Genomic DNA, 14,651 nt, shown 5'->3' with positions numbered 1-14,651 from the left:
TCACCTGGTGAATGACTACAATAGTTTTTTTGCGGGTAATGCCTACAATAGTTAGTGTAAGAAAATGGAGGTGGCGTTTTGGCACACGTGTGCATATGCACCCATTATAGAAAATAATAATAAAACAATTTTAAGAATGTCAAAAAAATCTGACATAAAAAATTTGGTATACATCGTGACATCCTATGTTCGTTCACAAGTTTTCGTGGAAAAACAACATTTTGTGTGGTGTGTACAAAAAAGACAAAAAATGTCCTGTACGTAGTCGTGTTACAGCATCAAAATTTGTCATTTTTACAGGAGCCACAGAAAAATGTATTTTTAAAAAAACTTGTGTACCAACATAAAATGTCTAGATGTACATGTAAAAATTTAGTTTAGAATTTTTTGACACTTTGAAATATGGATTCACATAATTTAGTTTAGAATTTTTTGACACTTTAAAAATTACTCATGCATTTGGGTGGAGGCATGTGTCTTTTTTTCCCGAGGATATGTCGCAGGAGATGTGTATCAAACTCGTAGAAGGAGAGACCAACTTCCGATAGAACATCGGATACGACACATGTCTCGCAACGAACACAAGACCGCACTTACAACGCCAACCAAAAGGCTACCGCCCTCTAGATATACCTACAACAAGTCAACAACAAGGACTTGCCTTGTCCGGCGAGAGACATAAGGCTGTGTCGACGGTCACCTCCGCAAAAGGAGCACCTCCTCATGACTGCCCTAGTCAACATATGTTCCATCCTTTGCGCCTAGAAGTGTCGGCGAGTGAAATTGCAGGGTTTGGCTGGTCTCAATAAAGGCTCAATTTTTGGAAGCACTCATCATGGCATGCATTGCGTCCCAAAGGCTTCGTGTTGTGCAGTAGCGAACACCAAAGCGACATATCTTTGGAAATCGTGTGTTCACCAAGTCGTCGTCCCCCCCCCCCAAGCGATGCTTCCAACAAAGTAGAAACACCGATGATGCCACTATCGTCGATCTAGGTTTTCACATAGAGACAGCTTTGCCTGGCGACGCCCTCCAACGACAGCGAGAGGGGGAGGGCCCTCCGCGGTTGCGCCTAGATTTTGGTCCCGTGATGCTCGCGGGCGCGACCAAAGGAGGGGAAAAGCATCCCTCAAAAAATTTCTTCTTCACAGTTCTTGCATGGTTATTGGATATTATTCAGCGCCCAATTTTTGTTTTTTCTAGTAAAAAAATCTTGTTGTTTTAAGTTACTCCCTCCATACCGGTTTATGAGGCAATTACGCACTCCGAGAAACAAGCTTGACTACAAATTTAGTAAACAAACTATGAGATGTATGCCATAAAAATTATTTCATTGGATCCGTATTCAAAAAAATTCCAATAATATAATTTTTGTGATATATATCTTATATTTTGTTGAGAAAATTAGTAGTCAAACTTGTTTTTTGAAGTATATATTTGCCCATTAATCTGGTATGGAGGGAGTACCATATTTTCAGCCCTCAACGCCTCTGTGTTCAAAAAAAAAAAAAACCAAGTGGTGTAAATATTGCTGATTAGCTGGTGATATCTGGATAATTACTGCTGGAGCAGCACTGCTAATAAAATTAATCGCAGAAAATACACCAACCATAGAGGGGAGGTGGGCTGGGTCAATCCAAACGGCATGGAAAGTGATAGAGACGAGCTCCCCCGTGCCGATAAATAGGCGCGCGCCCGGGTCATCAGCCAACTTCTCGCCCTTGTACTACATCTGTCGTCTCCACTGATCACTCGCCCCCCTCTGCTGTTGTGAACTCCTCTGCCAGTCCGAGTTTCCAATAAGAGAGAGGAAATGCCAGGAGGTGGCGAGAACGGCCAGACGAACGGAGGTCACGAGCAGAGCGCCATGGAGGAAGGGAGGAAGGAGGAGTACAACCAGGGCTGCGGCTTCGCCATCTCCATCCCGTTCGTCCAGAAGGTGAGGTCGTGCGCTTTGCAGATAGATAGATCAGTTGTTGTTTTTCTCGTAGTCGCCGTGTCCCCGTCTCTGAAATGATAGATCTCTTTCTTTGATCTTTGAATGCCCTTAAAATCGATCTTGTAATGAAGGGATAATGCCCTAGGCCTTAGCTGGGTGTAGGACCCGGGGTGCAAAAATGGCAAATCTCGTAGAAGAATTTGTGCCTCACCAAACTATTAGGCAGTAGCCACCCACCTAATGGTCTAGCTAACTACATGAATCGGAGGCGACAAAAGTTTTAGATCGCCATGAACAGCGACGTTCCAGTAGATAGCTGACGACGTACTGACGAAAAATGCTGTTTGTATGCAGATCCTTGCTGAGATCTTCGGCACCTACTTCCTGATCTTCGCCGGCTGCGGCGCGGTGACGGTGAACCAGAGCCGGCACGGTCAGATCACGTTCCCGGGGGTGGCCATCGTTTGGGGCCTGGCGGTGATGGTGATGGTGTACGCGCTGGGCCACATCTCCGGCGCGCACTTCAACCCCGCCGTGACCTTCGCCTTCGCCACCGTGCGCCGCTTCCCGTGGCGGCAGGTGCCCGCGTACGTGCTGGCGCAGATGCTGGGCGCGACGCTCGCCAGCGGCACCCTCCGGCTCATGTTCGGCGGGCGGCACGAGCACTTCCCGGGCACGCTCCCCGTCGGGTCGGACGTGCAGTCGCTGGTGCTGGAGTTCATCATCACCTTCTACCTCATGTTCGTCATCTCCGGCGTCGCCACCGACAACCGAGCCGTAAGCTAGCGCTGAATGCTCGCGTGTAGTTAGCTAGCTGACGAGTTGTTAACAGACTGGATGTTGATCTTATCTGATCTGATGATTAATGTGCGTGCAGATCGGGGAGTTGGCCGGGCTGGCCGTGGGCGCAACCATCCTGCTCAACGTGCTTATCGCTGGGTAAGTACTAGTAATTAACGGCTCATCATCTCAGACGCATAATTCCAGTATGATATTTTTGCTGTAACTGAACTAAAACCAGGACATGAATCATAAAACGAGTAAGTAGGAGTATCTGTTTATAGGAAAATTAGCTGGCAGTAGAAGCAAGGCAGGGTAGTGTAACAGAAACCATTGACGTGCATCCGTCGAAAAGGAAAGCTGGATCCCTGAGATGTGGGTGTCCTTTTCTTCGGAGCGTTTTTATGGAAGCCATAAAGAGCGTCATGTGAGCGAGTAGTCCTGGCGCGCGGCCTTGATGAGCGTCCTCCCGCTGCCATGGTTGGTGTAGACCAGCGCACTGCCATTAATATGAACATAAATACATTCATGCACTGACCAACCCTTGTAAACACACGGCCACCCAACGGAGTTGTGCTTCTTTCTCGACTCTCAACTCTGACTTCGGACTCGTGTGTAAAAAAGACTGAAAAGTATACTGAGAAGGCTAGAATATGTTTGTGGCATGACTACTGAGCTTCTTCTTCTTCCTTGGCACTGGCAGGCCCATCTCTGGAGCGTCGATGAACCCGGCGAGGTCGATCGGGCCGGCGCTGGTCGGGAGCGAGTACAGGTCCATCTGGGTCTACGTGGTGGGGCCCATGGCCGGAGCCGTCGCCGGAGCTTGGGCGTACAACCTCATCAGGTTTACCAACAAGCCCCTGCGCGAGATCACCAAGAGCGGCTCCTTCCTCAAGAGCATGAGCAGGGCCAACTCCGTCTCCGTATAAATTAGTTAACCGTCAGTGTATCCGATCAGGAACCTATATGTCTACCTACCGTACGTGACCGTCGATCCGTGCCGTCCATGGCGCGTCGAGCGGGGGTACCTACCCTCTGCGTACTCCTCCTCTAGTAATTTTTCTTGGTGTAGCCAGACCTGCCTTCCAGGCTGCGAGAGTATGTATATGTGCAAAATGTTGTGTTTTGGAACCATGTCATGTGTGGTGGAATTTTCATGGCGGGGACAGCATGCCCATATGCACTTGTTGTTCTAGAAGGCGATCGATGCGCGTATGCATGGATGCGCGTCTAGTCTAAATTATCGGCCACATTTTACGCTACTACTCCTCAGTGTATACATCACTACAGGAATGGCGTGAGGTGCCGACAGCCACATCGTACGCCGCTAAATGTCGGGGCCGTCGGCGTACATGCCGGCTAGCCCCAGCCCTCAGAGAGCCTGTCAGCGTACGTGCCCCCTCGTCGTACGCCTCTCTATGCTGACGGTCACCCTCGGCGTATGCTCGGCCATCGACATATATAGCGGCAGGGTGCCAGCCCGGCTCGTCGCCCCTCGGCCATGCCCTAACGGAAACCTGACGGTGTCACGCCTATGCCGACCGTGGCCCTCGGCATAGCGGACGCCCATATTTCGTCCGCCTCTCCCGCCCATTTCTCTCGCCTCTCCCACCCATTTCTCCCGCCCCTCCCGCCAAAATGACGTCACCTGCCATGCCTATGCTGCCACCGTCGGCATAGCGCGCAAGCTGTGTTTTCCTTTTTCTCGCCCATTTCTCCCGCCCATTCTATCCTGCCAAGTTTTCCCGCCCATGCTCCCGCCAAATTTTCCTGCAGTTTCAGCCCCTCGCCTCCCTATATATACCCATGTGTTCTCCTCCAACACAACACCACCACTCAACAAGCCAAACAAGTAAAGGAAGAGTGCTTCGTCCTCATGGCCGGTGGAAAGGGCAGGGAAATCTCCCGTGGCGGAGTTTCTTGAAGATGTCTTTGGTGCACACGTCCTAGGACATCTTTGAAAACTCCGCCTCGGAATTTTTTCCCGAAAGCCCGTGAAATCCTCCATGTCCCGTAACATTGTTGGGGAAAAGGGTTGAGAAATCTCCCATGGCAGAGCTTCTAGAAGATGTCTTTGGTGCACACGCCCTAGGATATCTTCGGAAGCTCCGCCTCGGAAAAATTTCCCCGGAAGCCCGTGAAAGCCACCATCTGTTGTAACATTGTTGGGGAAAGGGTCAAGAAATTTTTCGCGGCGGAGCTTCTTGAAGATGTCTTTGGTGCACACGCCCTAGGACATCTTTGGAAGCCGCGTCTCGGAAAAATTTCTCCGCAAGCCCGTGAAAGCCTCCATCTGTTGTAAAATTGTTGGGGAAAGGGTTAGGAAATCTACCGTGGCGGAGCTTCTCGAAGATGTCTTTGGTGCACACGCCCTAGGTAATCTTCGGAAGCTCCGCCTCGGAAAAATTTCCCCGCAAGCCCGTGAAAGCCTCAATCTGTTGTAAAATTGTTGGGGAAAGGGTTGGGAAATCTACCGTTGCGGAGCTTCTCGAAGATGTCTTTGGTGCACACACCCTAGGACATCCTCGGAAGATCCGCCTCGGAAAAATTTCCCCGCAAGCCCGTGAAAGCCTCCATCTGTTGTAAAATTGTTGGGAAAAGGGTTGGGAAATCTCCCGTGGCGGAGCTTCTCGAAGATGTCTTTGGTGCACACGCCCTAGGACATCTTCAGAAGCTCCGTCTCGGAAAAATTTCTCCGCAAGCCCGTGAAAGCCCGAATCGACATGAGAACGGCTAGATTTGAACTACAGGTAAATGATATAATACTCAAGATATAATGCATCTAAATTTTGACAAATTTAAGACACTTATGATGGGACGAATGGATTATGTCAAACCAACTCAACCGAACGTGTTTACCGTTCCAATCCGACGTGAACCGCAATCTCGCGCGCCTACGGCATTAGAAACATGATTAACAACAACTTGCGAAAAAGGTTTTACAAGTTTTCCAGATTTGCAACGTTGGTGAAGAATCAATAATAACCACAACCGTTCATCGGACAGAAACGGTATGGGCTGGCAAGATACACGAGGCGATCGTGAACCTCTAAAACCCATCTAGGGTTTCTGTTCCTTTCGCTGGCGACGCTAGCGGTACGCTCCGCCTCCGGTGGCCATATGGGGCCTTGGATGCATGGCGGACATCCGCCTCTCCGGCGGGAAGGTTTAAGTTCTTCGTTTAGTTTGTTATCAGTGTTTTTTTTTGGATGGTGAGACAGCGGCCACATCCTAAAGTCAGAATAAGGTCGTCCCCACACTATCCTCGCTCCGGTGGTGCATCTAGCACCAGCGGAGGATGCGTGGATTTGTGTGCCCGGCAGATCTACTAGGATCCGGTCGGTTTTCGTGTTCGATGGTATAGTTTCAGGCCGCCTCTTTCGATCTACGGTTATCATCATTGGCGATGGTTGCTGCTCGTTATTTGGGGCTTAGCACGACGACTTTCCATCTGTCTATTACAACAAGATCGATTACGACAAAGCTTTGTCCGGCTTTGGTAATGAAAGGGCGAGGATGGCGGCGCGCCTTCGGCCCTCACGCTAGTATCTGTAGTCGTCGCTAGGTGGTCTAATGATCTATTTGTAATTTTTATTACTTTTAATTTTTTTGTACTTGTGTTGATGATTATTAATAGATCGGTGAAATTTTGGCAAAAATTGCATGCTTCTTATGTATCTCTCTCCGATCCGTCCGTGAATAATTACACTTGTATCTCTGCACCGTCCCTAACACAATTGGCAATTAGCCCACTTTATAGAAAATATAGTAGCAACATATATGTTGTCAACGTGGTATAGTATGAATCTGCATTTTAAGGGACAAGGCATTTCTGAACCGAGGTGTAGATGCTTTTGATTTAATAAAAAATTCGAAACAAATAGCAAAAAAATTCTAAAAAATCTGAATTTTTTGGAAAATGAACATGAACACTTGTTCTAACTTTACACCAAAAATCTCCAGAAAAAGACTTACGTAGTGATCTGTGCAAAAAAGACAAATTGAAGTGATGTAAGAAACAAATCTAGACGTTCTAAACAGCACCGTATTTTAGCTTTTTTTGCACAAACCACTATAGATGTCTTTTCTCGGAAATTTTTGGTGTGCAGTTAGAACACTTGTTCATGTTCATTGTCCAAAAAAATTAGATTTTTAAAAATTATTTTACTATTTGTTTTGATTTTTTTATTAAACCAGGAGCATCTACACCCCAGTTCAGATTTGGTTTTTCGCATTTTAAGCTGGATCTTAGTTTCATTCTTCCTTACTAATCCAACCATGCGCTAGCATAAGTAAAAAAGTACTCGTTTCCAAAGTATAATTTTATATCCTTGCCCAGACTTTTTTTTCCCTACGGAATATGTTTGTCTCAGTCACTCACCATACTCGAGCATAAAGGCATCTGATCTCATATTCCGTCTTCTACTTCTTTTTTTTTTTTTGAACAAGGAGTGCCCCGAAGGGGCAGGAAGCTTTTCATTAAACGCAAACGGTGGCGGTACAAGATGTTACAAAGGACCACATAAGATGTAAAATTACATATAGATCCTAGCAATTGCAGAAAAGACCTCACTAAAAGATGAAGAAAAGCAATCAGATCCTTCTCTTTCGCCGCCGTCGAGCCAGAGAGCTGCTACGCCGCCGTCATGTGTGAGATTCATTTGACGAAGATAAGGGAGAATATCAGATGATCAGGAATTTTTGAAGGAATTTTTTAAGAAGATCAGGAAGATAACGGGCATCTCCCGGAAATACTGAATGGAACCCGTCTCCACGCGAGGATGAAAACCAACTAATCAGAAAGCACCACGTAGCTGACAACATGTGTATTTTTGGCACGTATATGATTGTATATTCACCGTATCTGAAAACAGGCATTTGACATTAACTCCGCTATTAACTCGTGTGTCCTCCTCCTGAGCAACTCCTCTCCAGACCATCCGTTCCCCAACCCCGGTTCCCACTTCCCACCACCACCCGCGCCTGTCGTCTCGCTCGAGCGCGCCGCACATATCCCTGCAAGGGCACGCCCCACGATTGCCGCCGCCGGAGACGAAGACCACGGAGCCATCGCCGCGCGCCATCTCAAATCTGGGCAACCCTAGATCGACCCCCGCACCGCGACAGGGCCGCACCAGACGACCACCATCGCCGCCATCGAGGTCCGGGCCCGCCGCCCCAGCATCCGCACGCCGGCGACCCGGCCTCCGCCCCCTGAGCCGAGTTGGACGGGCGCCAGCGCGGCATTCGAGGTCGACGGCGATGAGCTCGGGGAGCTCTCTCTGTTCCCTCTCCCGCTCGTGCTGTTCCTGGACGCGTTGCAGATCTTTGAGTTCCGCTGCCGCATCTTGATGCACAGCGTGCTCAAGACGGATCTCCGCTTTCAGTCAGGATATGTCTGCAACTTTGTGAGTTGTTTAGTCAGTTCTCCCTTTCAGTAGGATATGTCCGGCTGCTCTCCCTCCAATCCCTTTTCTTTCTCATGATGTTTGCATGTAATGTTCTCGTATTTGGATTCGTGGGTTTGTGGCTTACTGCTTACATCTGATTAGCTAGCAGCAGCTTAGCAGGTGCTTTATGAACTCTGAAAAATCAATGGATCCTATTTGGTATGAACCGAATTTCAGAAATATACGTACTCCGTATGTTTTCTTGAACTGAGATATTATTTTGATCTGGTTTCATTTAGTCCGGCGTGTTTGTTTTGTACACATATTCCATCACCTCATTCTGATATGGTACTTATTTTTGTTTATTTATCATATGGACCAGATTCAAATTAAGGATTAGTGAATATTATGCTCTAATTGCTGGATTCTACCACAATGTTTTTGGTTCATTTTCTGATAGACTAGTAACGGTTTTAGAATCAATTATTTTGTTACCTCCATGTCTCGAGCATGTTCTTGCTTTTCTTTATTTTTCTGTAAATTTAGATTCTCTTCACTTTGATTTGGGTTTTAGTACAAATGAAGCTTAATCTGGCAAGTAAAAAATGTATTTTTATATCTTCTAAAGCCATGGATCTATTTTGTGAATGCACCTTCAAGACACTGGTGCTTATGGCATTTGATTTCGGATTATATATACAATTTTGAAGTTATACCTGTACTGATTCAAAGTGTGTTTAAGAATTTGTGTTTCAAACTAATCATTTTGGCTATCTCCACCATTTGTTAATTGTCATAGCTGCTAACAAATCTTTCCATATACTAAAAAATAATGCTTTATTATTGTTATAATTGGGAGAGCCATTAGTATAAAATGTTTAATTTGAATCAGTACAAATGACATTTTTATATTTAATATTTCGTCTTTTAAGACTTTAATATTTTACAAGGTAAGTTTAATCTTACAAATTCAAATTAATGCTAGTAAAATATCGTAGATAAAATAATTATTTGAGAATTCCTTGAGGGAAAAAATCTAGATGCAGAATTTTTAGCCATCTGTGTTTACTAAGTACTAATACTATGTGTAGTTAAGGAAGTAATCCAACTTAATTTATCGGCAGACATTTCCTCCTATACGTACGATAAATTTCGTCCGATCCATGTACGATCGAACTTACCACAAGCTGGGCGATTAGCTGTTTGGCTTTGGGCGCACTACTACTGGGGATGGGAAAAAAAAAATACCAAGTCTATTCTCCCATGCAGATAAAGAAAAATCTCAAATAAGCTCTTCCTCCTCTGACCTCTGGCTCATCCAGAGCGTGAAAAAACTGGAAATCGACCGCGCGTCCGCGCGTCCGTTTGCATCAGGATGGCTCCAACGGCACAACACATTTTTTTCGATTTTACATTTTTATAACATGAAAACATAATTTACATAGTAAAAGAAAGAAAAATAAAAACCGTAAGAACGTGTGCGCCTACTGGTTCTCGTCATCGTCGCCGTCGTCACGCCTGTGCCTGCCGTGTTCGACGACGAGGCGCCGGTGGACAGTCAAAGGGGAAGTCTATGTCGCCCAGGAAGCCCGCCTTCCTTCTCGGATCCTTCTCAGACTCGTGATAGGTGCGCCAACTGTCAGAGTCGATGGCGTAGGCGGGATCGACGCGGAGGTCCGGCGGCAGGTACCGCTGCCTGCGCCGAATCTCGGCGCTCCTATATGGCTCGCGCGTAGGCACGAGCGGGATGGGCACCCGGAGGTAGCTCGGCCGCCAGCTATGTTTGCGCTATGTTTGCGTCGCTGCGGACGATCCGGTCACTATGCGTCGCCCCGCTGGAGCGTGTTTCGGACGCATTTTCGGCCCGGCGGACGCAAAAGGACTTGAGCGACCGTTTGCGTCGTCCCGTTAGAGATGCCTAAGATTCTCATTGTAGCGCTCTGCTCTTCCTCCATGGGGGACTGATCAATCGGCAATCTGGCAAGAACAAGCTAAATTGCTTTCGATCGAGATTCAGAACCGCTTGGCAGTATTGCCGGTTTAAGTCGGTTTAAGTTTGGGCTGGACTTGCCACTGGGGAATTAACTAGCACTGGTGGAAGGAGTATCGTACACACATCGGACGGAAATTATCGTGTGTGAAGCATTTTCGCCCTCATTAATCATTCTTGGACGGGGAGACTGGCTGCAGCATCCTTTGTACTGTCATCACCGTACCGTTGCAATTAAAGCACCAGCACATGTATACGCAGCACCGGATGTATAAACCTGTGTATCTAGCTTACTAAAGGAGAGTAAAAGCACGTATAAACCAAACGCTATATTAGATGCTAATCTTGCAGCAATTGCCAGGTTCCAAACGTCCGGGTCGGGCATCTCCTTGTTAAAGAAGCATTTAACATTGTTCGGCAGTGCCCGCTTCAGTTCGTCGCCTGTGGGCAGTGGGAGGAGGCCTAAACCTGCTGTAGTCCTTAAATGAACCTCATGCAACAAACACACTGCTTAACTCTCTGTAGAGCATCACATGATTTTCTAATAAAAGTTACGCCTTCTAGAATTAGACTTTAAACGCCTTTCCTCCTGGATTCTCCGTCTCCACTTCAGATAGATAAAAGGAAGTTTTCTTAAAAGTGTCAATCAAGCTATTCTTCCATACGCAATATCGGTCTTCAAGCTACCCAAGTAAATCACTAAAGGGATAATCACTGCAATGTCCCAGTTCTGGTGGAGAGATGATGACCAACAGAAACATATGCATTGGTTTGCGTGGTGAAAAATGTGTGTCACCAAAAAACAAGGAGGTATGGGATTTAGGGATATACATTGCTACAATTTGGCTATGTTGGCAAAACAATGTTGGAGGTTGATCTCAGAACCGAATTCTTTATGTGCTAGAGTAGTAAGGGCTAAATATTTTCCTTCTGGAGATTTTAAACTGACTGAAGAAAGGTAGTTCTTATATCTGACAAAGTATTTGGTTAGCGATTCAAAGTTTTAAAAGGGGTCACATGTGGAGAATTGAAGATGGTAATCATATTAATATTTGGAATGACGCATGGATTCCAAGCAGTCCTAATCGAAGAATTGCAACAAGAAGAGGTAATATATTGTTTACAAACTTATTGATCCAGAAACTAATACATGGGATGAGGAACACATACGGGAGATCTTTTGGCCCATTGATGCTCAACGCATACTAAATATTCCATTGGCTAGGGGTATGATGGATGATTTTGTATCATGGCATTATTCGAAGACTGGGATGTTTTCGGTAAGATCATGCTATCATGTTGAATGGGAGCACCAACATGGCAATAAACTTCGACGAACAAGTGAGTTTGGTTCCTCATCCGTGGAAGACACTAAGAGATTTAAATGTGCCAGCAAAGATTAAAATCCATTGTTGGAGAGTCTTGCTTGGTGCAATTCCTTGCAATGGCGTCTTAGTCAATAGACATATGCAGCCCAGTTCCTAGTGCCAACTATGCATGACTGACTGTGAGAGTGTGCGTCATGCTCTCTTTACATGCCGAGAGTTAATGACATTTGGAAGTTGCTTCGGTTGCATGAACTGGCCACACAGGTATGCAGTTTTGAGTCTGATGGCGGGCATGCACTTGAAGCTTTGTTTCGCGATCGTTCAGCCAAAGCTACACTAATCCCAGAGATAGATGGGAATGATCTTGTAGCGACGGCAATGATCGAAGGAGAATACCCCGATCTACATCTTCACCGAAGCGACTTGCATTTCCCCCTCATATGCTTGAGGGCCCCTTTACTGTGTTCCTCTTTGGAAATCCTAGTTGTTTGTGGTTGATTTGTTTTTGTTGTTGTTGTGTTGTTACAGATATTGGGAGCCTCCAATTCGGTTGTGGATGTGTGCTCCAAGAACCTTGTAAAGGCCCGTTTTCTGCCTCAAGGAATTCCCTTAGTGGAAGTGGGCTAGGCCTTTGTGGCGTTGCTCACACGAGACCTGAGTGAGGCCTTTGTGGCGTTGGTCTGGCCTTCGTGGCGACCACACTCCTCCAAACGTAGACGTACTTCCCCTCAAAAGGAAGGAACTACGGGAATCATCTCTGTATCTCCGCGTGCTCCACTCTCGGTTACCTCTCTTATTAGCTCAACTATATCTTGTCTAGTTGTATCTTGCTTAGTTGTAGATCTTGTCATATAGGTAAATTCACATAGTTTCATATCTAGAGAATTTACCTTTGTGTCAAGCCTAAATTGAAAAAAAAACTAAAAATTGGTTAGCACCTAATCACCACCCCCCTCTAGGTGCGGCATACGATCCTTTCACTGACGGACATAGTTCTTCAGAATAAAACAACCTTTTGAAGAAATGTTTACAAAAACATGCATTGCCTATGACTTTCTGGTTCATGGTTGTAGCTAGTGCATGATACACCTATTTATATTATTGAACTTGCTGAGTACGCTCGTACTCATTCGTTCCCTCTTGAACCCCCTTTTTAGATTTAAAGTCACCGAAGGAGAAACTACCGTGGAACTCGAAGACAAAGGAGTCAACTACAACAATATGGAGAATCCAATCAATGATGTCAATGGAGTCACTTCTACATCAGCTAGGGTGGAAACCTAGACTAGTAATAGAAGAGAATCATTTCCCTAATCCTAGCACCTAAGTAGCTAGAGTTCTATAGCTAGTCAAGTATCTCTACAGCTAGAGTTAGTAATAAGTTACACTACGAATTATTCTTTTGAAGCTTTATTTACAGTTTTACCTCACTGTAAAGTAGGAGGCCTTGTTGATCTTCTGTAAATAGTCCGTGTGTACTTCTATAGACATGTCTTGGATTCACATATGTTTCTGTTGTACCACTCTGAGGGATGTAATACAAGTAGAACGGTGTTTCATTGGTGTTATGTCAATGACTTGCGTACTACAACATGCAGTGGTATGTTGGGTCACTGCAGCCCACTCCTCTAGATTCCCTAATTGGATCGAAGCAGAGCTCGAAAAACCTCCATGACCACCAAGCGAAGGACTGGTCGAGCCTTGCCGGAAGAAATCAAAGGCACTTATGTCACCTTGGTGTCAACCTCCTTGGCCGCCGGTGTTGGCAGCTCCACAGACAAGCCCGCCACCAGGCCCGAAGAGCGAGCCAAGCCATTGCCGTAGGTGCGGAGAGGGGTCGGCGCACGTTGGACGGTCACCGCCGCGTGATCGACAGGTAGGGCAACCTCCAGCTCCACGACGGGTGGCCACGGTCTCACTAAGTGTATCCTATCGCGACCCGCCTCTCAACACCACTGATACGTCTCCGACGTATCGATAATTTCTTATGTTACATGCCATATTATTGATGATACCTACATGTTTTATGCACACTTTATGTCATATTCGTGCATTTTCTGGAACTAACCTATTAACAAGATGCCGAAGTGCCAGTCTCTGTTTTCTCGCTGTTTTTGGTTTCGTAAATCCTAGTAACGAAATATTCTCGAATCGGACGAAATCAAGACCCGGGTTCCTATTTTCACCGGAAGCATCCGGAACACCCGGGAAGGACCGAGAGGGGGGCACTCGGGCCCCGGACCATAGGCCGGCGCGGCCCAGGCCCTGGCCGCGCCGCCCTATGGTGTGGCCACCCCTTCGACCCTCCTGCGCCGCCTCTTCGCCTATATAAAGCCCCTGGATCGAAAACCCTGATGCGAAGAACCACGATACGGAAAACCTTCCAGAGCCGCCGCCATCGCGAAGCCAAGATCTGGGGGACAGAGTCTCCGTTCCGGCACCCGCCGGAGCGGGGAAGTGCCCCGGAAGGCTTCTCCATCGACACCGCTGCCATCTCCACCGCCATCTTCATCACCGCTGCTGCTCCCATGAAGAGGGAGTAGTTCTCCATCGAGGCTCGGGGCTGTACCGGTAGCTATGTGGTTAATCTCTCTCCTATGTGCTTCAATACAATAATCTCATGAGCTGCCTTACATGATTGAGATTCATATGATGATGCTTGTAATCTAGATGTCATTATGCTAGTCAAGTGAGTTTTACTTATGTGATCTCCGGAGACTCCTTGTCCCACGTGTGTAAAGGTGACGAGTGTGTGCACCGTGTGGGTCTCTTAGGCTATATTTCACGTAATACTTATTCACTCGTTGAATGGCATAGTGAGGTGCTTATTTATATCTCTTTATGATTGCAATGTGTTTGTATCACAATTTATCTATGTGCTACTCTAGTGATGTGTTATTAAAGTAGTTTTATTCCTCCTGCACGTGTGCAAAGGTGACAGTGTGTGCACCGTGTTAGTACTTGGTTTATGCTATGATCATGATCTCTTGTAGATTGTGAAGTTAACTATTGCTATGATAATATTGATGTGATCTATTCCTCCTACATATGCATGAAGGTGACAGTGTGCATGCTATGCTAGTACTTGGTTTAGTCTTTTGATCTATCTTACACTAAAGGTTACTAAAATATGAGCATTATTGTGGAGCTTGTTAACTCCGGCATTGAGGGTTCGTGTAATCCTACGCAATGTGTTCATCATCCAACAAAAGTGTAGAGTATGC

General features: G+C 46.3%; 1 protein-coding gene across 1 annotated transcript; it reads left to right on the top strand.

Annotated features, from left to right (window-relative positions):
* Positions 1 to 1,733: 1,733 nt before the first annotated feature.
* LOC124686931 (aquaporin NIP1-1) lies at positions 1,734 to 3,648 on the top strand. Its single transcript, XM_047220806.1, has 4 exons — positions 1,734 to 1,939; positions 2,294 to 2,716; positions 2,817 to 2,878; positions 3,423 to 3,648. Exons 1-4 carry the CDS (start codon positions 1,814 to 1,816, stop codon positions 3,646 to 3,648), a joined length of 837 nt encoding a protein of 278 aa, XP_047076762.1. The 5' UTR covers positions 1,734 to 1,813.
* The last annotated feature ends 11,003 nt before the right edge of the window (positions 3,649 to 14,651 follow it).

This window comes from Lolium rigidum, chromosome 2, assembly GCF_022539505.1.
Source record: "Lolium rigidum isolate FL_2022 chromosome 2, APGP_CSIRO_Lrig_0.1, whole genome shotgun sequence".
Taxonomy (NCBI): domain Eukaryota; kingdom Viridiplantae; phylum Streptophyta; class Magnoliopsida; order Poales; family Poaceae; genus Lolium; species Lolium rigidum.
Note: the sequence above shows the minus strand (reverse complement) of the source record. Positions and strands in the feature narration are given on the sequence as shown.